General features: G+C 32.1%; 2 protein-coding genes across 2 annotated transcripts; both read left to right on the top strand.

The window, feature by feature from the left end:
* The first annotated feature begins 6,926 nt into the window (after positions 1–6,926).
* On the top strand, positions 6,927–11,735 carry LOC146923850 (uncharacterized). The gene is made up of 3 exons (XM_085710910.1): positions 6,927–7,044; positions 10,465–10,594; positions 10,767–11,735. Exons 1-3 carry the CDS (start codon positions 6,927–6,929, stop codon positions 11,548–11,550), a joined length of 1,032 nt encoding a protein of 343 aa, XP_085567036.1. The 3' UTR covers positions 11,551–11,735.
* Positions 11,736–22,007: 10,272 nt separating this feature from the next.
* Positions 22,008–24,499, top strand: LOC146923849 (transcription factor MYB113-like). The gene is made up of 3 exons (XM_085710909.1): positions 22,008–22,125; positions 23,547–23,676; positions 23,784–24,499. Exons 1-3 carry the CDS (start codon positions 22,008–22,010, stop codon positions 24,292–24,294), a joined length of 759 nt encoding a protein of 252 aa, XP_085567035.1. The 3' UTR covers positions 24,295–24,499.
* The last annotated feature ends 2,423 nt before the right edge of the window (positions 24,500–26,922 follow it).

Below are 26,922 nucleotides of genomic sequence, written 5' to 3'. Positions count from 1 at the left end.
ATCACAAATCAAACACATACTTAAACAATTTAAGGATTGTTTACCTCTTGAAGAGCAGAACCTTTGTAGTAGAATTGTTTCTGATCACGAGCAAAGCAAAGCAGCGATGCCTCTAGTTAGTCTCGGTGCTAGCCAAGGAATCAGAAGTGCAGAGAAAAAGGGTTGCTCCAAAAAACTGTAACCAAAAACTTCAGCACTAGAGTTCTATTTATAGAACTTCTAGTGTGCTCTGCAAGAAGTCATTATTGGGCTTCAGTAAGCCCAACAACGAGTTTAGTAATTTTGCTAACAAATTAGCGCTATTTACTAAACGCACCCCTTATATAAGTCATACTTATATATTTCTCTTTTGACTGTTCTTTGTGTGTGACCCTATAGGTTCTAGTCACGTTGGTAATAATATTAAATCTAATATTTAATATTATAAACAATGAGCGGTATCTAGCAACACATCATTGCTACCCAAGTGACAAGAATGTCAAGTGATCTGACGAAACATTTCCATGATAATACTTATGTGTACAATTACTCCTTTGTCTCGATATCTTTATTGATCCCAAGGCATAGATATTGTCACCCTTGTATAGATCAATGTTTATATTTCTTGATTCCGAAATATACTGAATAACGAATAAGTCCAATATCTTATATTGACTTAGTTCGGCATGGCCATGCAGTTTTACAGTCATATTTCATTAAGAGGCCTAAAGATATATCTCCTGTTTATGAGGAGGGACAAATCCCATCTAGGACACTCATGTCCCTCAGCATGCTTCATCAAGTACCCATCAACCAACGTTATGGTTATCCTTTTACAGACAACGTTAGAATGGCAACAAAGCACTTGAGTCCACATCTAGGGATCATAGTGGTTTCAGGTCTAAGAGCGATATACACTATTATCATTGTGAGAATATCTTATGACAATTGCATAACTTACTATGTAGTATTCTCACGGCGGGTCAATCCAATATAAATATTACTCCTAATATTTATATCTATGTGAAGACTTGATAACTCTTTATCCATGATTTGTGAGATGTGATCATCAGTCTATCTACATAATAGTCTCTATGCTTTAATGATATCCCACTTCTCAATAAAGCTTGACTACGGATACTTTTAGAATAGTTTCCTTATGTTTAACGGGGTCTCACAATTAAGTTATACTTAATGTTCCATTAAACGGACTAACTATTCTAGGGACTTTATTATTTTGAAACAAAACAAAATCAATAAAGAAACGCCTTATAATTTATATTTTCACAATATATATATATTTATATCAATATCATGATACAAAGCCAAACCCAATCAATATAGATTGGCTATTAGGGCTTACTCCAACAACAAGGAGGGTGGAATACGTTTGGTATAAACGTCCAACGTTCGACAATAGGAGAATATCATTCAGTTGGGTGGAATTAACGAACGACGTCGATGTGACGAGCATGTTTTGAGAGCACAACATGTTACCGTGGATCGATATGTGTGTAATGTTGCTGAGATCAACTGAAGATATTTTCAACAGTTTGATTCCGCTAGAAGATCGTTATTAGGTAGGGAATGAATCTTCCAACTACAACAATTGTCTTACCTCTGAAATGGGATAATTCAAACTTGCTAAATGACAGCTCTCAAGCATTCACCCGGAAGTTCTATTGTTCCTTTCAAAACAACATGTATTATGCAGAATCAACTATTTAAGTTATGATATCGAGTTCCTCCATATAAAATGAGTGTCACGGAATGGACCTCATTCTTTATGTGATGACTCGCCTTATATGAGGGAATTCGATGTGATAACATATATAGTTGATTCTGCATAATACATGTTGTTTTGAAAGGAACAATAAAACTTCCGGGTGAATGCTTGAGAGATGTTGTTTAGCAAGTTTGAATTTATCCCATTTCAGAGAAAACACATTTGTTGTGCCACATATCTCTACCCGAATGTAATGTAATGATAAGACATATTTATGAACTTTATGTAATGTAATGTAACTTTTATTCGAATTTATTTAATACGCAACTTTATTCGAATTTATTTAATACGTAATTTTTATTCGAATTCATGTTGAGTTTAATTAGTCTTTTTTCAAATTTATTTAATATGCAACTTTATTCGAATTTATTTAATACGTAATTTTTATTCGAATTCACGCTGAGTTTAATTTGTTTTTTATTCAAATTTATTTAATACGCAACTTTATTCGAATTTATTTAATACGCAATTTGTATTCGAATTCACGTTTAGTTTAATTAGTCTTTTTTCGAATTTATTTAATACGCAAGTTTATTCGAATTTATTTAATATACAATTTTTATTCGAATTCACGCTGAGTTTAATTAGTCTTTTTTCGCATTTATTTATTCTTTAATACACAATTTTTATTCAATACGCAATTTTATTCAAAGTACCAAAATGTACCAAAATGCGCGGCATATGAAAAAAAACATAAAAAAAGATCTAAAACAATTAGACATTACAAGCCATTACATTCAACCATCTTCATCGTCACACAAGTCAAATTGAGTTGTCCTCGACAATCCCTAGGACATCTGCTTTTGGTTGAGGATCAAAATAGCATGTTCTCTCGCTCCTCCTCAGCCTGGACTGATTTTACACCGGCACCTTCGAATCCTTCTTTTTTAAGGAACCATTACATTCGATTATGTGCCATGTCATAGGCGATTTTGCTTTCTTCTTCTCATCACCCTCCTTTTTGTTCGACTGAACATGATTCTGATTCTGAGACATATCTACATAGAGAAATCGGTGATCAAAACCGAATTTATTACGCAGCTTTATTCGCAACTTTATTCTGATTCTGAGACATATTTAATACGCAATTTTATTCGAATTTATTTAATACGCAGTTTTTATTCGAATTCATGCTGAGTTTAATTAGTCTTTTTTTGAATTTTTTTACTCTATATAAATAAAAAGAATGGAACAAAAATAATACATAAATAAAAAGAATAAAAATTGAACAAAAATAATCATAAAATAAATGCAAATATAAATATAAAGAATGGAACAAAACTAATACATATAACATCTCATTTTATTAATATGATTGATACAATTACAATAATTGATACATTTTATTCGAATTTACTAAATCTACTTCTTTGGGGTAAAAAGAGACCAACCTTGGGGCAAAAAGAGATCAACCTTGGGATAAAAAGAGACCAACCTTCTTGGGGCAAAAAGACATCAACCCTTTGGGGTAAATGTAAATTTGGTTCTTTTTATACCCCAAGAAGAGTCTTTTTACCGATGGTAAAAAGTTTTTGGGGTAAGAAGAAGCATATTTACTTTTACCCCAAGGGTTGACCTCTTTGTGCCCCAAGTCGATCGGCCTTTTTTTACCCCTCGATTGGCCTTATTTTACCCCTCAATTGGCCTCTTTTTACACCAAAATAAAGACTAAAAAAAGACGGAAAAGAAGCAGATTTATAGGGGGAGAGGGTGAGGAGGAGAATATGTGAGTTGATGTGAGAAAATGGGGAAGTTTGGAGGTGTATTTATAGGTGGGAATGGTAACATAGGTTATAACTACAATAAATGTAGTAAAAAAACGTGTAAAACTTGTAAAAAAACATGTAGAACCAAGGTTGAAAAGCTGACCATCGTCCAAAAAACGTGTGTTCTTGAGCTCAGACTACCAACCAACCTGCGGTAGTTAACTCGCGCACAAGCCAGTGGTGCGTGACTTAAGTCACGCTGAACTATTAGGTGCGTGAGTTAAGTCACGCTGCGCGACTTCTCACGCAGGGGTATATTTTGGAAAATCAGTTGGGTGTGAGTGTTTTGTGTTGGGTAAAGAGCAGAATATTATATACTAACCTTTCAGAATTACGTAATGCTTTTTTTATATGGCCCATGCCTTTGCTAATTAATTTTGAACTTTTCTTAACTAATCTATTATGTATTTCCGGTATAAATAAAACTAATCAACTATGTATTTAAAGATGCTATCATTTATGTTTTTTTCTTCAAAGATGATATGACTAATTTTAGAAGAACCAAAAGATCACCCAGAGAAAAAATCTTACTTGATTTTACATCTAGACAACTTTTCTTTTATAAGCTCAATCAATAGATACAAAAAACTTGATCGATGAGTGTCACGTCCATAGTAAGCTCGAGGTGAATCAAATGAATTCGACCAGTTTTACAATTCAACACCAACGATGCCTAGACAAACCAAGATTCAAGCACATTCACCCCCACCAACTAACTTTTATGAAAATTCATCTTTAATGCCAAAATTACCTCATAGAGAATGAGATTACCATTCTAAGCTCTAACATTTGCACTACTTTTCTCTCACAAAACCAGAGTATCATCATCAATTTGTACGTGAGAAATAAGCACATTTTATGACTAACCAAACTTATAAATATTGTTACACATCTTATCCTAACGACAAACTTAAATCACCAAGTTTAACCATGTCTAAATTCAACACAATTCCATCATACATATACATATATAATTGCACTGTCCGTAGCATTTTGTTTTAAGAAATTTTGGTACAAAAATGACTCCATTGATGCCTTAACCATAAATAATAAATACAAAATGTGGAGATTCAAGACTAGGATCATTAGGATTAGGAGAATGTCTTACTTCAATGATCAATATCACTTTGATTTCATAATTGCAAAATAAAGATTCTTCATAAATAGATACTGACCCATCTGACTCATCAAATTCGTTGATGTGGTGCTGATGTGGAATTTTTTTTTCATTTGTCCACATGTGTAATTATTTGACACCTAATTAATTAATTTAAAAAAAGAAAAAAAAATTCACCATTTCCCTTTTTTATTCTTCTTCAATCCAAAAAATGCAGTTTCATTCCTATTCAAATTCTGACGGATCTCACATTTCTTCAACTCCACCAAGACAACAACCAAATCCACCACCACCAAAACCAGTTTCCACAAAAAAAAATTAAATCCAAAATCAAAACAAAACCAACAAAATCCAATAAACCCCTTTCTAAACCCCCCGAAACTCTTCCCAAACAACAATCTTTCCCTCTCCCATCCTTTCCTTTCAACATCCGACAACGAACCTCCGACACTCCTTCAACTTCATCTTCTCACTCAATCAAAACCCTCCCTTCCGGCTTCTTCTCCAAATCAATTTTCTTCTCCAAAATTCATAAACCCTTTACTCAATCTTGAATATTCTGAAGCCGAACTGATTGTGATTCCTCTAAAACTACCATCAAATCTGGGAAAAAACATCCTAATTTGATAGGTGCTAGTGTGGTAACGCCAATAGTAAAGGCTCCTAAGAAGAAAATTCGTGAAATTGAATCTCAATGGGGAGAAAAAAGTTTTTGAATAAAGGATGGAAGAAAAACGAAATATTTGGTAGTGGAATAAGAAGAAAAAACAGAGATGAAGAAAAATTTGTTAGAGATGAAAAAATTGGAGTTGGAGATAAAGAAGAAAAAAATAAAGGGAGAGGGATGAAGAAGATCAAGTTTTTAAATTTCAAATTTTGATGTTTACGTTTTTTCAATTTCATCCCTCTACAATTTTACGTTTTTGGTTTTGATCCCTCAAATCTAGTCACTTATCTTCTATCAGTATTTTGCCATGTCAACAATTGCCACATGTGACTCTGTTTGCCAGCAAAAGCGTTTTTGTAACAGGAGTCAATGGGAGGGACTAAAAGAAAAAAAAAGAAGATACATGGACGAAAAGCAAAATCACGCGAACTTACACTGACCTTTTACATATTTAAGCCTTGTTTTTATAGTTATTCTAATATAGCTTTGCGACAACATATCCACTCTTCAAAATGTACCTATACACTTCTTAAATTCTTGATCTGCCTCTGAACTCAAGTCACAATTGTGAGCGAAAGGTCCAATCATCTATACTACTAACCACAATTAGTGCTTCTATTTTATTTTTATTTTACACGCAACCAGAGACGGATCTAGGCACACATTTTAAGTGTGGTAAAATAAGTAGCAATCGAAAAATGATCGATTTTTAATATTTTATACTTTAGTGACTGAATCTTCGATCACTATTTTTGTCACTAAACGTACTAGAGACCGATTTTTACTTTAGCGACTGAATATTCAGTCACAATTTCTGTCACTAACATATTAGCGATCGATTTTCATACCTTTTTAGTGATTGATAATTCGGTCGCTAAAGAAAATTTTCTATTTAAAAAAAAAAATCATGTGTGGCTATAGCCACACATGTCCATGAGCTAGATTCTCCCCTGCACGCACCATAAAGTATGAAAGAGTAAGATGGCAAACAACACACATGATAGTGTGTGTTTATATGTATATGAGGTTTGCTAACTTAGACCAATAAAAAACATGAAAGTCCAAGTTAAGAAGTGTACACCTTTTTATTTGGACAAAAATATACACCTACTACTTTTATAAACCATTCTTAAACAAAGGGTATAATTATTAATTTATTAAATTAATCCTCAAGTTATTAGTTTTAAATAATAAAGATTAATTGTATTTTTGTCCAAATAAAAATGTGAACTCTTACTAAATTAGACATTCATGTTTTTTTTTTTGGTTTAAGTTAACAAAACCCTAATTGTATCTATATATATGACATGATGAGATACATTCATGAAAAGAAATTAATTGTGCCCAAGTGTATATGATACTTGGCACAATTGATATCTAAATAATAAAATATTACTATGCCTTCATGGTAAAAAATAAATTATAAAAATAAAATAAATTGATGTATCAAGAAAAAATAAAAGAAAAGTGGTACTGTCATACTTTTGTCTTTTGTTAATTACGAAAGAAACTCTTTTGTCTTTTACTCAACCTTTCCTCTCAAAAACATATCAAGATAAAAATATGATGCCTATACTTGTATATGGATAGCGTATTCAAGGAAAGCAGCACATGGAGAAGACTAGAGGTTTGAGAAAAGGTGCATGGACATATGAGGAAGACAAGCTACTCAAGGCTTGTATACAGAAGTATGGTGAAGGAAAATGGCATTTAGTTTCTCAAAGAGCAGGTATATATGATTTTTGTTTTATTTTTATTTTTATGAGATATATGAATTTTTTTCTTGTTGATATAAGGGTAAATATGATTAATGTTGCTTATTCAACTGTGTATTTGTCCTTCCTATAATTAACTAAGTTGAACAACTGTATAGAAGGAAATGAAAATCAACCATGCATAATTTTCTTTTCTTATTCAACTCTGTAGTTGTCCTATAATTAATTAAGTTGAACAAATATATAGAAGCAAATGAAAATTAACAAATATATAGAAGCAAATGAAAATTAACAATGCAAAATTTTCTTTTCCAAATATCTTGACAATTATTTATTCTTTTGACAAAACTTTATGCCAGGGTACGCATATCCAAAATAGTGCAAATAAAAACTGAAAATTGATCCTCTCCAAAATACCAGAAAACTGATCTCACCACTCGGGTTTAGAGGTGTTCATATTTCAAATCGATTGAATTTTGAATTCCTTTTTTAAAATTGAACTGAATATATAATTTTTAATAACCATTTATTTTTAACTAATATTACGATTGTTATGAATATATTAAGTGGATGTCCACAACAAAAACCCTTGTACTTATCTCTTAAGTGATAGCATATTACTCATCTTGTAAGTCATACATATTTCTACTTATCCCTTAACTACTTAACTCTTAAGTCATATCATTGTACTTTTCTAAATAGAGACCACATTTAACATAATTGTACACCGCAAGAGAATACCATAATCATCTTTGTTCTCTCTCCTTCACTACTTCTCTTTATTCTTGTTCTTATTCTAATAGTTTCATAACAACGATAATATTATTACATTAATCAATTAGTTGATTTTTAATTAATAATATCAAATCTTGCAATAATCTATTATTTTTTTCGTTGCATTAATCTACTTTTAAAAAAAAATGAAGCTTAGAAATTTAGCAACGACTTCCATTAAATTTTAAAAAATAGAAAAAGAAAAAGGAGGTCATTGTGTCAATATAAATCAAATGGAAATCATGGACGAGAGCCACTGTTTACCAAAAATCAATAAAATAAAAAAGGTAAATTGATAAATTCAATAGCAAAAGTGCACTAGTTAATCAAGTTAAAAACTCCAATACTTTAAATTTGAACAAACATATTCAAAGCTCCGTCAGGTATAATCCCTTTCTATTGAATCTCTTTTAAATAAATTTTTTTGGAGAGCAAGTGAGGAACATAGGAAAATTTCTTGGATTGGTTGAAAAAATGCTTGTTTAAATAAGGAGCATGGATGTTTGGGGGTTAGGAAAATGAGGGAGTTTAACATTGCTTTGTTAGGAAAATGATGTTGGAGGATGTTAATTGATAGAGGAGGTTTGTGGTTTAGGGCATTGGTGGCTCGTTATGGTGAGGAGGGTTGAAGGTTAGAGGATGGGGGCCGGAGTGGTTCTTCGTGGTGGAGGGAGGTTGTTAAAATTCGTGATGGTGGAGGTGTTGATGAAAGCGGGTGGTTTGAAGAGAATATTGTGAGAAGTGTTGGTAATGGTGTGAATACTTTCTTCTGGACGGATCTGTGGTTGGGAGATTCTCCCTTGCGTGTGCAGTATAGCCACCTTTTTGACTTAGTTGCGAATAAGTCAATTTCAATGGCGGAAATGTGTGATTTAGGTTTGGAGGAAGGCGAGGCGACTTGGCAGTGGTGTCGTCGACTATGGTCATGGGAGGAGTATTTGTTAGAGGAGTGTAGGATTTTACTTCACGATGCCTCTTTGCAGTATAATTATACAGATCAGTGGTAGTGGTGGCTTTATCCTATTGGTAGTTACTCGGTCAGGGGTGTGTACAAGATGCTCACTAACCAGGAGGCCCCAAGCTCTGATGTTATTACATATTTTATTTGGCATAAACAGGTTCTCTTGAAGGTTTCAATTTTGGCCTGGAGACTCCTTCGGAACAGGTTGCCGACGAAGGATAATCTGATAGCGCACAATATTATTTCTCACGATAATCAGGTATGTGTACCTGGATGTGGAGGATTAGAGACTGCTCAACATATGTTTTTGTATTAGGGTTGGAAATGAGTCGAGTCAAATCGAACTTGTCTGAGCTCGACTCGACTCGACTTTATAACAATTGGTTCGGCTCGAAACTCGACTCGAGTTCGAAACGAACCTTTTTTTTAACTCGAGTTCGGCTCGTTTAAAGTTCACGAACAACTCAGTTTGGCTTGTTAGGTTCAACTCGTTTGCTCGAGTTGCATATTTCAAAAGCTTTTTTTTTAGCTTTAGCCAACCCCATTTTTTTTCACCTTTTACTACTGTAGCATACACTACGAAATTTACTAATGTAGCAGATACTACCACTATGTTTTACATTGTATTCGTAATGTTGTTCATATATATCTACTCCTCCTTTCTAATATCTTCAAAACTCCCTGATGTGGGACAATTTTATGCAAATGTTTATTTAAAAGTCTTGTGAAGGTATTAACTTTTTTTCCTCTCTCTTACATAACAATTATCCTTGATTAAAATAGTAATTATTAGAACAAGCTTGTAATAAATTTCATATTATATATATATATATATATCGAGTTGGTTCATGAACCAAACGAGTTGAACTATACTTAGTTCAAGTTCAGCTCATTTATTTAATGAGCTTAATTTTCAACTCAAGTTCAACTCATTTGGTTCGTGAACCAAGTTCAACGAACCAATTATCGAATCGAGTATCGAACTATTTTCGAGTTGGTTAGGTTCATTGTCAGCCCTATTTTGTATTGTCTTTGCTTCACTTCTCTGTGGTGCCATGCACGGTCTTGGCTTGGCATTTCTACGGCCGACCCGTCTCATCTTCAGGAGCATGCTATTTAGTTTACTTATTCTTCAGGTGGTTTGAGAGCTCGTCGTTCCTTATTGCAGCTTGTTTGGCTTTGTTGCGTTTGGGTTTTGTGGAATGAAATGAACAACCGAATATTTAAGAACATCGAAAGTCCTATCCATCGGTTGCTAGATAAAGTGAAACTACATTCCTTTTGGTGGATGAAGACTATTAATATTAATATTTGTCTAAATATTTATATGTGGTGGTCGAGTCCGTTTGTTTGTCTGGGCATCTACTGATTTGTTTTATATTCGCTTTACTTGTGACTTGATTGCATGTATACTTTTGAGGTCCTTATTGGCACTCCTTGTGTTATTAATGATACTCTATTGTTCGTAATATATCTCATTTTGCCTTGTTTAAAAAAAAAATGTATATGCTAACTGTGTAACTATTTTTGCATACCATGTCTTTAAGTTAGTCCTAAAGTATCTCCAAAATTATCTATTTGGCATGACTTTATTGGAAGCACGTGTAAGTTTTAATCTCTAAATGAAAACTTTAATAAACCATTTGCATAATTTCATTTCTACATGTATATATTGTGAAACTATTTGTTAACTTGGCAGGATTGAATAGGTGCCGTAAAAGTTGTAGATTGAGGTGGTTAAATTATTTATGTCCCAACATCAAAAGGGAAAGCTTTGCCGAGGATGAAGTTGATATGATCTTAAGGTTACACAAACTTCTAGGGAATAGGTAAGCTTCCGAGCCAAAATTCAAATTTGTTTATGTATGTTCTTATAGGTAAGCTGCTAGCTAGAGTTAGTCATGATATTTATGCAAACATATCTAAGTTCTTATATTTAATATTCTTCTTGTTTAGATAATATTTCAGCTATTTAATTACTTACATATACATGTGATATAGATGGTCATTGATTGCTGCAAGACTTCCTGGTAGAACTGCTAATGATGTGAAAAACTTTTGGCACACACATTTGCGGAAGAAGGTTGTTTCAGAAACAAAAGGAAAGAAAGAAAAAGAGAAACCTAAGGAAACAATGAAAGCTCATGAAGTTATTAAACCCCAACCTCGAATTTTTTCAACTCATTCATCATGGTTGAATAGGAAACATGTTAATTTTGTGTCACAACCAATGCTGGCTTCGAATAAAGATGGTAATGTTTCCAGGAAACATGTTAATTTTGTGTCACAACCAATGCTGGCTTCGAATAAAGATTGTAATGTTTCCACGAAACATGTTAATTTTGTGTCACAACCAATGCTGGCTTCGAATAAAGATTGTAATGTTTCCACGAAACATGTTAATTTTGTGTCACAACTAATGCTGGCTTCGAATAAAGATGGTAATGTTTCCACGAAACATGTTAATTTTGCGTCACAACCAATGCTGGCTTCGAATAAAGATGGTAATGTTTCCAAAGATCACGATGATCGAGACACTATGGTTACATTTCAAAATGGTAGAGACTGTGCTTCTGCTTCACAACTAAGTATAGATAATGTCCCAATACCGTGTTCAATGTGGTCGGACAATTTATGGAACTTGGGGGAACAATTAGGCAGTGAGAAAATTGGCTCAGGCTCTTCATTACAAGAGGAGAACTTTAATATGGAGTTTTTAGATGTTGATGACTCCCTTTGGAATTTCAACCTCTGTGATTTCGATTCTCTTTGGGATCTTTATTAGTTGCGAGTTTAAGTTGAAGCTCTACATAATAAGGTCTTTTATTATAAATTTTTATTTTTCAATAAAAATAGTTTCATGCATGAGTGGTATGTAACCGAATAAACGGAACGGAATGAAACATATACATTCTATTCTATGGTTTGAGTATTTTACGATGATGGAATAAAACAATACACTTTTTTTTTAACAATATTGGAATAAAAACAAGGATAAACAATGAATTTGTTGAAATTGCCTTAAAATTTGACGGATGAAGAAGATTGTTGCTAAAAATATAAAATATATGTTTCAAATATATTTTGTGCTTCGAGAAGATTGTTGCTGAAAATATATTTATGAATAGTAAATATATTGTTGTACTGTATGAAGGAAGATTTGATGCAAATATATTTTCAAAAGGAATATTTGATGCAAATATATTTTGCGCTGAAGGAGAAAAAAAAGATAAACGTATCTTCATCGTGATACCCATTCCAAATTTACGAGTTATATTTTTCTATAAATGAAAAGTGAGAGAGTAGAAAAACAAGGGTTTAGAAGCCAACAACAAAACTAGAGTTTGTAGAGTTTTCTCTTGGCAACAAACACTAGGGTTGGGATTGAATCACCATTGATTTACCTTGGAGAAACACTATTAGGATTGTGTTTCTTGGTCACGGGAAGAGATTCGGGACTTTGAGTAGAATTAGGTTTGAAACTAATTCTTGTAACCCTTTGGAATATGTTATAAAGTTACTCATCATCATTATAGTGGAACAGAGAGTTTCTCTCTCCCCTAGAGTAGTTTAGTATTGGACCGAACTGGGTAAACAAATTTTTGTGTGTTCTCTCTTTCTTTCTCCTTTTTTGTTTTATCTTTTGCATGTGTTTTCACACAAGTTGCTTGATTAATTTGCTCCACAAATCAAGTATTTTATTGTTGTAATTTTTAACAAATTCACAATAGAATTGGATGCTATCACATTCTATTTTATTTCATAATTTTCTAAAGATATACTATGTTTACTGTCTTGAAGCTAGTTCATTTGCTTTGGGCTTGTTTGTTGTTCTTTTTGTTCATTGTTCCTCACTGAAGTTTTCCCTGGGCTTGATAATATCTGTTTGGAGCTCTCTTTGAGTTGGATTGCAGTACTGAAGCTATCTGACGTTTTCTGGCTCGATTTTGTTCTTGTTTGTTATCTGGCCATGATAATGGTTTGCCCTTGTCCATTTATGGCTGCTCTGGATTCCGGGGTGGCATCGGCGAAGCCACCAAAATCTAGAAAATCGTTCAAAATTGCTAAGTTTGTTAATAGAATGTGGGGAAATCCGGAGTTATCATTCTTGTCAAGTCCCACTGATTATCAACTCACTCAGCTTCCTCCTAAGTTTGTTATGGGGAAATCCGTTCGTGTTTGAATCACTCAGGCTGAATATGAGGCAGGGATTGTTGATTGTTGCAGCAATATCCATTGTCGTCTTACCCTGCGCTAGGGAGACTCCCCTCTAACTACTTTGGCCCTGAAGTTAAAATTAAGCAAATTGTGGCCAAACATTTAGAATTGGGAGTTAACACCCCTTGGTAAGGGATTTTTCAAGTCTCATTTCAATACGGTTGATGACATGCGAAGGGTGTGGGCAATGGGAGCCGTGAATCTTAACCAAGGATTTTTGAGGTTTTATTGTTGGTCTAGTGATTTCACCCCACAGGCATAAGCTCAAACTCCCGCACAAATTTGGGTGTGCCTTTTGCATTTGCCTCAAAAGTATTGGCGTAAGAAAACTTTAATGGAAATTGCTTCTGGATTAGGTACACCATTGATCATTGATGACACAACTTTGAATAGGCGTTTCGGACTCTATGCTAGAGTGTTGGTGGATGTTGATTTATCCGAGCAATTGTTTGAATCCGTTATTGCGGAAAGAGAGGGCCACGCCTTGTCAGTTATGGTGCAATATAAAAAACAACCTTCTTTTTGCACGCATTGTAAGATGATTGGTCATGATGTTCAAAATTGCTTAAAATTGAATTCTGTTAACACTATGGTAGGGACTTCTAAGTCTGTGAATAAGATTCCCACTGGTATGCAAGATAACAAGACTTATCACAACATTATCAGTTCTGGTAAGATGCCTGGTACTAATTTTTCTCTCCACAAGTCAGCATCTAATGCTTCTAATCAGGGCCCTCTGCCTACTGCCTCCACCCAACATTATTCAGACATAGTTGCTGCTCCTGTAAAGACTGTTGTAGCACCTGAATTTACTAATAAGGCTGCTGCCACCCCTTTAGTGCACACCAGTAACTCTTCTGGCAAGCTGCCTGCTAAGTCCCAAAAGGCCTTTCCTCTCAACAAAAATAAATCTGTTACTATGCATAACATGCCTTTTCTTAAACCTGTTATGTCACAGGGACAAAATGTACATGGGACTGGTACTACTTCTGGCGCGTCTGAGACTTTGATGCAAAATATTGATTGGGTCTGTCTGGACAACTCTGACCAAGAGGGGCTCAAGAAGGAAGGAGGTAATGTGGATGCACCTGAGATTGCAGCAATCTAGAAGAGTATTGACTCTTCAACATTATCTCTTCATAATTTTTTTGATTTGTTACTTGAAGAAAGTGGACTTCCTTCAGGGGAGGCGCAGTTAGCAGACAAGGATCCTAATCAAATTTCTAAAGCTACTTTGATTGATAGTGCTGAAATTGCTGATAAGATATCCAAGGAGATAGTTAGTTTGAGTCAAGCTGCACACTCTAAGGATTCAGATACTTTGCAAAATGTTTCCTATGAGTCTGCAAATTTGATCATAAACAATACTAAGTTGGTGCCTGATGATGGGATACCCACATCAGCTCCAACATCTCCTGTGCAGTGCAGCAAGGCTGAGAGTTTGTTATTCATTAGCCCTGCTATTGTGTCTTCTAGCTCTGCTAGGGATCCTACTCTTGTTATACAAACTGCTCCACCTGCCAAAAACTACACTTGGTGATTTTATTCTCTCACCTATCATTTCACCTATTACCACCACTGATGAGAATCTTGGACCGGATAAAGGTAAAGTAAGAAAATTTTGGGCAGATGATTTGGACACTGATTAGGCATCTGATAGCACATTGGAGCATGACACTTGTAACGAGCAGCAACAGGCTTTGTTAGCGGCTCATCCTGAAGTGCACAAATTCTTATCACAAACTACAGACACTGTTAAAAAGGGCAAGAGAGGGAAACCTAGAAAGCCCAAGAGTCCCAAATCACTTTCTGGCACCAAATCAAAAAACAAAACCACTACAGATCTTACTGAGACTGGCTATGATACTGTGAATACAAGATCCAAACATGGTGTTATCAAAAGCAATCCTAGATATGGTGATTACAGGATTAGGAAATTTTGATACTCATTTATTTTGCATAACAGATGCTATATCTGATTAGATTTCTTTAGGGGAATGTGCAGCCCTATGCTTTCTTGGCAGGCTACACTTTGTTTTGTTGCTATAGGATAGCCTTTGGCTTCCTTTCTCTCTTTTGTAAACAGGTTCAGGCCTTAATCCTGGTTTGCATTTTATTTTCATTACTTTGAAGAAAAAAAAAATCAATCTATATTATATACCATAAATCCAAATAGGCAGTTAAATCTTTCTATATGTGCTCATCCTCTTTTGTATAAAATGCATTTTTTTAAGAAAAAAATGCATTTTTTTTTTGTTTTGGACTTTTTTAATTTTTTTATTCTATATACCACAAATCCAAACAGATAATCAAATCTTTATCTTGTCATGAAGATGTGGACTTCTCCTCCTCCTTAATTGGACATCATCATGCTTGAGGATACCTCTGGGGTATTTAGGCAGCAGATTGGCTAGTTTGTTTTTCTTGTCTTTTAATTTCCTCTTCATCAAAAAAAAAATCAAATCTTTATCTGTGTGCTCATTTTACCTCAAAAAAAAAAAAATCCGTGTGCTCATTTACATGTATAAAATATATATTTTTTGTTTTGGACTCCTATTTTTTTGCTCTTAATATTTTTATTTTTGTGTTGTTAATTTTGGTAATGGATTGAGGTTATGCAGGTGTGTTCTTGCTACTTAGTAAGGGTGCGTTTGTTTCAGCTTTAAAAAAAAAAAAAATAGATTTTGTGTTAAAAGAATCTAAAGATTTTTTTTTAGAGATTTAAAAAAAAAATCTGAAGTTATTTTAGTTTGCCTACTACCCATAAAAATCAATTTAATGAAAAAAATGAGTTTTGACTTGTACATATCTTGCCTCCTTGTTTTTGAAAAAAAAATAGATTTTGAGAAAAGCTAATCCTAATAGTTTTCCATTTTAGGGTCAAAATAGATTTTTTTGATAAAATGATTTTTCTAAAAATCCTAAACAAACACTTAAAAATGAAAAAAGTGATTTTTTAAAGAGAAAAAATAGAGTTTTAAAAAAAAAAAAATCTGAAACAAACAGGCCCTAAATCATATTCTTAGACTCTTGCGGCACTTCATGAAATATGTACACGTTTTAGTGTTGTTGGACGGCTAATAATAATATATTTTTTTTTAAAAAATATATTTTCTATCATTAATTTATTAGGGTTTATCTTATATAAACAAATGTTAGTGGTAACAGGTTAGGATAATGGGAAATTTGTTAGTGAAACCTGAAATTAATTATTTTCTTAAAACTCCTTCATTTTTCCAACTCATACCAATCAACTATACCTCTATTTCGTTTAGAGGTATAAGGTGGTTTGAACCATAGTGTTTGCAAAAGTTGTCTAATGGGGGGTAAATGGAACAAAGAGGTTTCTTAATTGCAAGATTAGCACGGTTCCATTAAAGCATCTTGATCTCCTTTTTAGGGACCCATCAGAAAGGATAGTGCATGTGGGAACCTCTACTATCTACTATTGAGAGTAGACTAGTATCTTGGAGAAATGTATAATACAACCTCACGACATTAGGATTTTAATAGTATGTTAACGACTAACAATTGTTAGCTTTAATTCAAGTTAGTTAAGATAAACTCAAAGTTAGAAAGTTTGTTACAGTTGTTAGCTCCTTTTTATTTTTTACTTTGATTGCTTACTAAGAAGTCATGAAATAAGTTGTATATAAGCTAGTTGTAAACACTTTTCATTAATCAATGAGAATCATAATTTACAACAAAATTCACTATCTTCCTTCTTCTCTCAATTTCTCAATTCTCTCTTTCTTAAAAATTCAATAGTTTGCATTGCAAGCAAGTTCTGCTGCGCTAACAACAATCCCTCTAACAAATTTATTTTCTACAGCTATAAATTATACAATTCTTCTAAAAATGGCGATAAGGGATATTCCACAATTTATAAAACTATATCACCAAACATAATTTACTGACAACCAAGTACTTGTCATTAATAAAGTACAACCTTTTTTTAATTAGGATATTCTCATATTAAACAACATAAGTTATGAAACCAAAATAAAGGGAAAAATACTCCAGAAAAAAAACTCTAAAGTCAAGGGAGGTTGGTTAATGGAAACTTTCCGACGATATCGATGCATTTGACTACTAATCAAGTTGTTGATCTAAGATAACAAATTCGACAAGTGCATTAAATCATTTCAAGTAACAAATTAAAGTAGTAAGTTATTGTCTCCACAATTGTTGTTTTTGATTTAGAAATTAAACCGAACCTAAGGACTTGGCTTGGTCAACGAACTCTTCAATGATTTTGGAATTCCATCCTTTTTGCACCATGTCTATATTTCTCTTGAATTATAGTAATTTTTTTTTTGGGTAGTCTTTTTGGTAGTGGCCGGGGTTTGAACCCCGGACCTTGCATATTTTATTTATGCATTGTCCAACCAACTGAGCTAAGCTCACGAGGACTGAATTATAGTATTTATTCAAGACAAATGAAAATGTAGTGAAATGCAAATAAAACATAAATAAAAGCATAAATTTATGAAATTAAACTTAACTAAAAATATAGTAAAATAACATGGCAGTGGAAAATACCGAACAGTGAGGAACATGGCAGTATGCGTAGAGCAAGAAACGTATTAGTCACCACATAACTTCTTTTTGGCACGGAATAAAAAGACATTACCAGATTGTCAATCAAAACTCTATAGACAATCTATCAACGTTTGGACAGATAATTGCTATTTGAACCAATTGTGAACTTGCTCAGCATACTAGCAATCTTTTATGCTTCTTTATACTTTTTTTCTAATGGAGAATATTAATGCATTAATTATTATGAGCCCGTTTGTTATAGTTTTTTTTAGGAAAAAATCACTTTTTTTAATAAAATAATCACTTTTAAGAATATTGCATTCGTTTGTTACAGATTTTTAAAAAAATCAGAATCTAAAAAAAATCTAAAAACAGCTTCAAATGAGAAGCTGTTGAGAGCAGCTTCTAAAAAAATAGATTTTTTTTAGAGGAGAGAGAAAATATGGATCTAAAAATTGAACTAATTTTGTAACAAAAAAATCGCTTTTATATAGCTGTATCCAAACAAACAAATTATTTTTTTTTTAAAAAGTGATTTTTACACCGCTAAACAAACGCAAAATAGATTCTGATTTTTCAAAAAATCTCTAAAAAATAATCTCTAAATTATTTTATGTCAAAATCACTTTTATTTTAATCTGTAACAAACGGGCTCATAATAGCATATGAAAACCATTAATTGAGTTACCTATATTTTGAGCATAACCTCCTAAAAATTATGCTTGATTATTTCTAAGGAGTTGAAGATCCTAGATTCAAGTCCTTCAAAGAGAAAAAACTAAATATCATATCTACTTCAAAAAGAGGACCTTATTGGTATTACAAATGGTTTTCATACGCTCTTCTTTGTTTGAATAGTTAGTTTTTTTTTGGATTCTTTTTGATGGGCCGAATACCCGCAGCATATACTTTTCATCGATTGTTGAATTAAGTACTATTTGTATTTATCTTGTTTTTGATAATAAATCTTAACTTTGCTGTTAAAAAAATAAATGAATGCTATTTGTAGTAAAAAAATATATTGTTTTCCATTTGTAATGAAAATGGAAACAAACAAGAAATGCCTAAAGTAATAAGACCAGTGAGCATAATGTCATTGTCGATTCTACATAATAGTGAGCGTAAAACAGTCATTCAGGGTCTGTTTGTTTCCAAGGAAAGATTGTGGGGAGGACAGAAAGTTGAGGGAAAGAAACATTTTCTGCAGTTTGGAACTCAATAAAATGGCTAAGGAAAGAAAGAATCTTATGGGACCCACCATGGAAATCTTTCCACGCCAGTATGGGCAGAAAGGGTGAGGAACAATCACATTTTGTATGAAAAGTCCAAAGCACCCCTGCTTTTATTACATTAATTTATGTTACTATTCATTTGTTGTTTCTCTCTTTTTATTTTTGCACTTTGCTGTTTCAATTTTTTTCTTCCTATCCTAATTTGTACAATTCAACTTAGCCACATTTTCTTTTTTCACGAAGCATGTAATTTTATATATATATATATATATATATGTAATTTTATATATATATATTAAAGGGGTGTATATATGAGGGTATTTATGTCAATTAATAAATATATATCTTTCTTTCCTTCAACTTTCTATTCCACTTTCTTTTATACCAAACAACCAAAACAATCCTCTCACTTTCTATTCTTTTTCTTTCCTCATATAATCTTTCCTTATTCTTTCTTTCCTTTCACTTTCTTTGATCATCCAAACAGACCCTCAATGATGGCATTTGTCCTTACATTCGTCCACGAAGGACATGCATTGTCGACAATGTACCCAGTGCCAGGGCCCAAGCTAGCAGTGACACTCAGGTTCATCCATCCATGACTACAAATCAAATTAGTCCCACGTAATTCAACACATCACATCATATGTAAAACAATTGACTTTATTATTTTATAAATGATTGATTCCATTATAGGATAATAGTATCAGTCACTTTTCATAGGGATTTTTGTTTTGCATGTTATTTCTAAAGACATGCACGTTGAGGGCATCAGGTGCAATTGGATACGTGCTTCCGATTTATTTTCAGCTTCAAGTCTAAAAAGTTTGAAAATCTCGAAATGAAAAAAATTAAAAATCAATGTATTTGATGAATATACATTAATTGAACACCTCATTCTAAAATCATCAACTTATCATATTTATCACTTCACTATCGTTTATCTTTTTTCGTTTAGTGTGTGTGTGTGTGTGTGTGTCTATATATATATATATATATATATATAGGGTTTTGCTAGAAGCCACCCATGAAGGTATCTTTTAGCAAGCCACACCTCAAGGTGTGATTTCCACTTTTTAGTTATAACTTTGCTAAAAGACACATTCATAAAAAATAGTTGGTGTCTTTTAACAAATGTTCATAGAATAACTTACTAAAAAACACCTTCACAAAATGTGTCTTCTAGCAAAACCCATATATATATATATATATATATATATATATATATATATATATATATATATATATATATATATATATATATATATATATATATATAACACTCTTATCCAAATTTTCTATTATTCGTTTTGGGGGTGATAGAGGAAAATTAATAGGAAGGCTTTGGGAGAGTAATGCACCTTCTAAGGTGATTGTGTGCTCTTCGCAAATGTTTCATCGTCGGTTGCCAAATAGAGTGAAATTAACGAGTCGTGGAATGGTAGTCAAAGGGTCAGTTGAATGAGTTGTCACTGTCGTTGTAAATTTTTAGTATATTTTAAATGTTTTAAATATTTTGTGTCCCATATTTTCAATGGTAATTTTTTTAGCAGATTTTTTTACAGTCATAAATTATTATTAATATATTATTAATTTATAGTACGTTTGACTTGGTTTTATGCCCTTGCTTTAATTTAAAAGTTTTATAAGTGTCTTTTCTTTATATCTCTCTTGAACGTGGCAATAATTATTGCTTGGTCAAAGCTTAATTCTCTAAACTGGTGTGTCTATATTAATACACTTTTTACTTGCCAAGATGATGAGTAGTAGTTATACAAACGTACAAGAGAAAAATTTTACTATCCCTCACAAATTAATTGCGGGTCTTCATCGTCCTGAAAATTTCTTATTGTGAATTTTGTATACTCAATTCTTATCAGAAAGGTTTTGTTAAATCATGAGGGAATTGTGTATATTACGCGAAAAATCCTTAAGGACAACAGGATCAGCGCGTCTCAGACTATTTTATTATATGTTCTTTTTGTAGATCTTCATAGTTGATTATGTAGCAGATTTGATTTGAGTTGTCAAAGATGTTGATAGAGTTGTGTCGGTGACCTAATTATGTACAACATCAAAGACATATATATACAGATAGATAGAGGGAGGGAGGGAGGGAGGGAGGGAGGGAGGGAGGGAGGGAGAGAGAGAGAGAGAGGGAGGGAGAGAGAGAGAGAGAGAGAGAGAGAGAGAGAGAGAGAGAGAGAGAGAGAGAGAGAGAGAGAGAGAGAGAGAGAGATTCTCATACAAGTGAAGGTGCTGGGTTTCGAATCCCGGTCATGGTGTCTGGTCTAATAATTTTGACATTTTATCAGTTGAGCTAGGACTTGTAGACATATTATTTGAGGTTTTGATACAACAGATTTCGAATATAAGACCTTAATTTAAATTGAGAAAATGTTTATGACAGCTGATTTCAAAAGGTCTTGAGATATCATATGTGATTTTTTTTTAAATTATTTATCTATCATATTCAAATTGTGTTAACCTATGATTATTTTTTTCTTTTTTACAAATTGTTAGCTCATGAATATTCTGTCGCATATTTCTCATCCCAAAATCACGCTACATCATCATTGCATTTGTTTTCATATATGTTGACTCAACTCATTAGTGACTTCTTGCGGCGTGTAAAATTTATCACTGCAGAATTAGAATCATTCCAAATCCAAAATCACGTATCATCATCATCACAGTTAAAGTTGTTCATCTGTCGCATAACCCCCTCAATGATTGATATTGAAACTGTTTTCCCAGAAAGAGTTTGTTTCTTACTGTATTGATTGTATGGCCTATAATTCCACACATAAATCAAAATATATCGAAGCAGGAGCAGCCCCATGTGTTAGGCCTAATGAAAGACTCCCTAAAGTTCTCATATGACAATGGTAAAGAAACTATCAGAATCAAGGTAGCATCCTCATCATCAATCTTAATTTCGAATAGGATATCGCCTTAAATGATTTGGATTTGTGTTTGTGACTATCTAAGAATTATCCTTGTTTACTCTACTAATACTAATCATTAAAGAACTTTTGTGGCTCAGCGTATCCGATACTTGCCACAAATCTTATCTAAGAAAAAAAAATACAGTACCTTTCTGGTGAAAATGAAAGAAAATGACGTATGAGACAAAAAAAAAAATGAGTGGAAAAGTTGTGTAATACTACTATTTTGTCTTTTATATCTATATGTGTGAAAAGATCATGCCTATATATATCTGTGTCTGGACAATTATGGAAAGGTGCGTATGGAGAATACCAGAGGTTTGAGAAAAGGTCCATGGACATATGAGGAAGACAACTTACTCAAGGCTTACATTCACAAGTATGGTGAAGGAAAATGGCATTTAATTCCCAAAAGAACAGGTATAATGAACGTTGCTTTGTACTACTACGTATTTGTTTAATTAAATAACTATATATATATATAGAAACAAATGTAAATTATCCCATGCATAATTTTATTTACTTTTCTATATATACCGTCACAGATTATTATGTTTTTTGACAAATTTTTGCTAGAGGTAAGCTCACATGCAAAACAATCCAAAGACAAATTTTTCCTAGAGGTAAGCTCATACGCAAAACAGTCCAATGTTTTTTTTTTTTTTTTTTAGAGAAAAAGTACATCCAATGTTAGGAGTGCTTATATTCCAAACGGATTGAATTAAATTGAATTTAAAAAACCAAATCAACATCGAACCGTACATATAAATTTGAATGTTTATTTCACTTTTTTAATTAATAGTATGGAATGTTGCATTGCTCTAATTTTTTAGTGGGCATTAATCTATCATTTGTTGATTTTTAATTAATAATATGAAATATCATATGAGAAAGGCTAATTGTGCCCTTAAGACAAATGTTAAGAAACCCACCCAAATATAAAAAGGGTTTGTCTAACATGTGCAATATTGCACATGTTAAGGTAACCAAGAGTAGTAACTTTATATTGAAAATCAACAATTTTTATTCAAAAGCTACATATTTATTATAAAAAACACAAGTTTCAAGTCGAAGTTACTACTTTAAACTTCATAACATGTGCAAATTTGCACATGATAGAAAAACCCATATAAAAATATATAGTATTGAAAATTGTATTGTATATTTAATCTTTCAAAAGTTTAAAAATTTATTTCGTCAATCCAAAATTTATCTTTCATCTTCTTCCTTTAGTTCTTAACTGGTGCCCTAAAGACATAAGTTAGTATAACCTATATTTAATTCTTTTTGGAGCAGCAAAAGGAAATATGCAAATATAATAAAAGTGGGTTTTATTATAAAACATCAAAAGCTAATTAGCTCAAACACCACAACCTAACACCTCCTACTCTCTATGAGTACATATAAGAGGATTAATACACCACCCATAATATAAACATGACCCACCCTTTTTCTTTGACTACATGCAATTTTCAAAATAAAACTTTGATGTAATTAACCAATTAATTTGCATTTGGAGTTACTTTTGAAAATGTCGTTTTCTGGCCTTATAAATTAACCACAAACTGCATGCAAAGCCAATACCAACCTCATTTTCCCTTCCTCGAAAACAAAACAGCGAAAATCCAAAAGGAGGAGGAAAAATTTGTCTCGCAAATAATAACCACACCTAGCCAACTAATACCAAACAGAAGATGAAAAACTACACAAAACAAACAAATGTTGTTCTGTGATTCTCTTTTGAGATTTTATATTATATATATATATATATATATATATATATATATATATATATATTCAAAATATTTGTTTTGTTACATATACATATATGCAATTGACAGGATTGAATAGGTGCCGAAAAAGCTGTAGATTGAGGTGGGTAAATTATTTAAACCCCAATATCAACAGAGAAAGCATTACCGAAGATGAAGCTGATATGATCACAAGGCTACACAATCTCCTAGGGAATAGGTAAGCTTCCAAGGGCAATGCATGTAGCCTAGCTATATATATCAATATTTTTATATTCTTTAGATAACATTTTAGCTAATGTATTTATATTTATACATATAATGTAGATGGTCATTGATTGCTGCAAGGCTTCCTAGTAGAACAGCTAATGATGTGAAAAACTATTGGAATACACATCTGCGGAAGAAGGTTCTTTCAGCATCATTAGAAAAAAATGAAAAAGAGAGATCTAAGGAAACAATGAAAGCTCATGAAGTTATTAAACCTCGACCTATAACTCTTTCAACTTCTTCATCTTTCATGACACAACCAATATTGAATTTAAATAAAGATAGTAAAATTATCATGGATCGTGATGGCTCATCAGAGATTATGGTTCCAAATCAAATTGGTAGAGATTGTGCTTCTGCTTCACAACTAAGTCTAGGTAATGTTCCCGTACCATGTGGAATGTGGTCGGACAGTTTATGGAACTTGGAAGAACAAGTAAACAGTGACAAAATTGGCTCATGCTCTTCACTACAAGAAGAGAACAACTTTGATATGGAGGTTCCAAATGTTGATGACTTCTTTTGGGATTTCAAGCTTGATGATTTTGATTTTCTTATGAATCTTTAATTTGTTGTGTATTACACCTCCGGTCACTATTAGGCAAAATATTACTTTTTAGATTTATTGAATAAAAGATGTTTATTGTCTATATTATAGATTAAACATATAAGTTATTCAATGAACCTAAAAAATGATTTATTTTTCTTATAATAATGACCAGAGATTGTACTGCATGTATGAATCTCTACGCAACAAGATCTTTCACTATTAATTTTTATTTTTCAATAAAAAAATGTTCGGATGAGTATATGTAACAAAATAAAGTGAACGGAATGGAATGAATGAAAATTAAACATAGGTTTTACATTCTATTACATAGTTTAAGTATTTTATGATGGAATAAAACAAAAACTATAATTTATAACATAAAGGGGATGACCTTTTTTGGGTTGGATTTGTCTACTTATTGGGGTTCAATCCCCGGTTAAAGCCACAACAATGATGTCTATGAATTAGCATATCAAAATTGTCATCGAAAATAATCAAATTTGAGATCTTATGAGAAGCACACTTTAAGGTCTCACCAACAACACTAGACCAAAATAACACCACAAGGTACAATAGGATATTTAAATTATTGATTAAAAAAATAGTTAAATCCCACTAAAATAATAACACTATAATAGGGACAATATTGAACACTACTGAAATAGTTTATTTTAGTCTTATTCAGCGAAATTCTTTGATATACCATAGTTGATATATCTTTATATATACAAGGAAAGTAGAAAAAAAGAGATAAACTAACATGTTAGTGCTCATTTGAACATTAGTTTGAATAAAGAAGGCTTAAACATTTGAACATTAGTTTGAATAAAGAAGGCTTAAACAATGGATTGGACTATGGCATAACTTTCTATTTTATTTTATACAATACACAAAATATAGAATACTATTAGCACTACAAGAACACTAGAATTTTTCAAGGAACAAATGTCATGGAAAACACCCAAAATTTCCTTTTCGTGGAATTTTTCAAATATATGTCCAAGAAACAACTTCCACGGAATGTTAATCGTAGAATTTGCCGCCGACAAATTATTTTCATTAACATTTAGGAGGCGTTTTTGTTTCGGAGATGGAAGATGTATTCCTGAGAATAGAGGATTTGAAAAAAAGTATTCATATATTGCCTCAAAAAAGAAAAAAGTATTCATATATATGTTTGGTAGGATGGAAAAAACAAATGCCTTTGAGTAAAATAATACTTTGGAAAATATTTCACCATGTTCTAGTCATTTTTATTCCCATGGGAGAAGGATGGGTAAATTTATATTCCCATGAATAGCACCCACATGAAAAAAGATTCATGTCATTAGAAATAATGGAAATGTTAATTTGTGCCCTCAAGGTACAAGTTAAAGATGGCCCAGTTTAGAATGCACAAATTTATCTTTTTGTGCACAAAACACAACTTGTGCATATAAGCCTGACAGCCATTGTGAGCCATTGATATATTATTATTATATTCCAACGGTTCAGATCTGGAGAGAGAAAGGCATGGGTGACCTGCTGATGTTGTTGCTGCTACAGTACACGCGGGTCCCACTTGTTGAATAAATCGGAATATTTTAATGTTTTTTTTTGCAAATGTTGTATTGGGCTTATATAACAAAATAAGACCCATAAGAAAATGTTGTATTGGGCTTAATGGTAGAAGGAAATTATTAAATTTTCCTTAAATCATAATATAAATTAAATATACAATAAATCATATTTATAAATTAAATATACAATAAATTGTATTTATAAATTAAATATACATTATTATACCAAAAAAAAAATTAAATATACATTAAATCAAAATTATTCACCCTAATATATTACGTATGTTAGTTTCCCGAATAAATTTAATATATATAATTGCGTATATATTAAATATACATTAAATCTTATATTAAATGTTACATTAATATATATAATTGCGTATTTATATATATTTAATATACATTAAATCTTATATTAAATGTATTAGGCTTAGTGCTATGATGTTGTTTCCCGAATATATATATTACGTATTTTGCCGTAAAAATAATAGATTACGTATGTTAGTTTTTTGTTGCTATTCTTTTAACACTTATTTGTTTTATCATTTTTAATCCTATATATTAATAGATTATTTTTTACTTTGTCTATAAAATAAAATTTTATATTTTATTCATTCATAAAGTATACAAACCGAACGAAGTAAAAAAACAAAATTTTAACCAAAATTATATTGATTGTTATGATAAATTTAAATGACTAAATATCTTAAATATTTATGACCTCTAAAAAAAATATTATGAATAAAAAATGTCATTTTATGTCAGTTTACATTTATGACTTTCTTTATAAGATTATTTCTATTAGGGTAAGAGTTGTGGGTTTGACTAGTCGTTGTGAACTCTTGATAGATCAATTAACAATCTTTCAGGTAGTTTAGATCGAAGATTCTTGTTGTTAGGGTGATAGTTGTAAGCTTGATTAGTCGATGAACAATTTGATTATTCATTGAACATTCATCAAAGTAATTTCCGTATAAGTTTCTTTCAATTAGGGTAAGAGTTGTGAGTTTGATCAATCGTTCAGACATCGATGAAGTAGTTTAGGAAAAATTGAATTGTCGTTACTGTGAGAGTTACGAGCTTGATT

The sequence above is a fragment of the Medicago sativa genome, chromosome 5 (assembly GCF_051527215.1).
Source record: "Medicago sativa cultivar Bolivia chromosome 5, Bolivia_mono, whole genome shotgun sequence".
Classification (NCBI taxonomy): Eukaryota; Viridiplantae; Streptophyta; class Magnoliopsida; order Fabales; family Fabaceae; genus Medicago; species Medicago sativa.
Note: the sequence above shows the minus strand (reverse complement) of the source record. Positions and strands in the feature narration are given on the sequence as shown.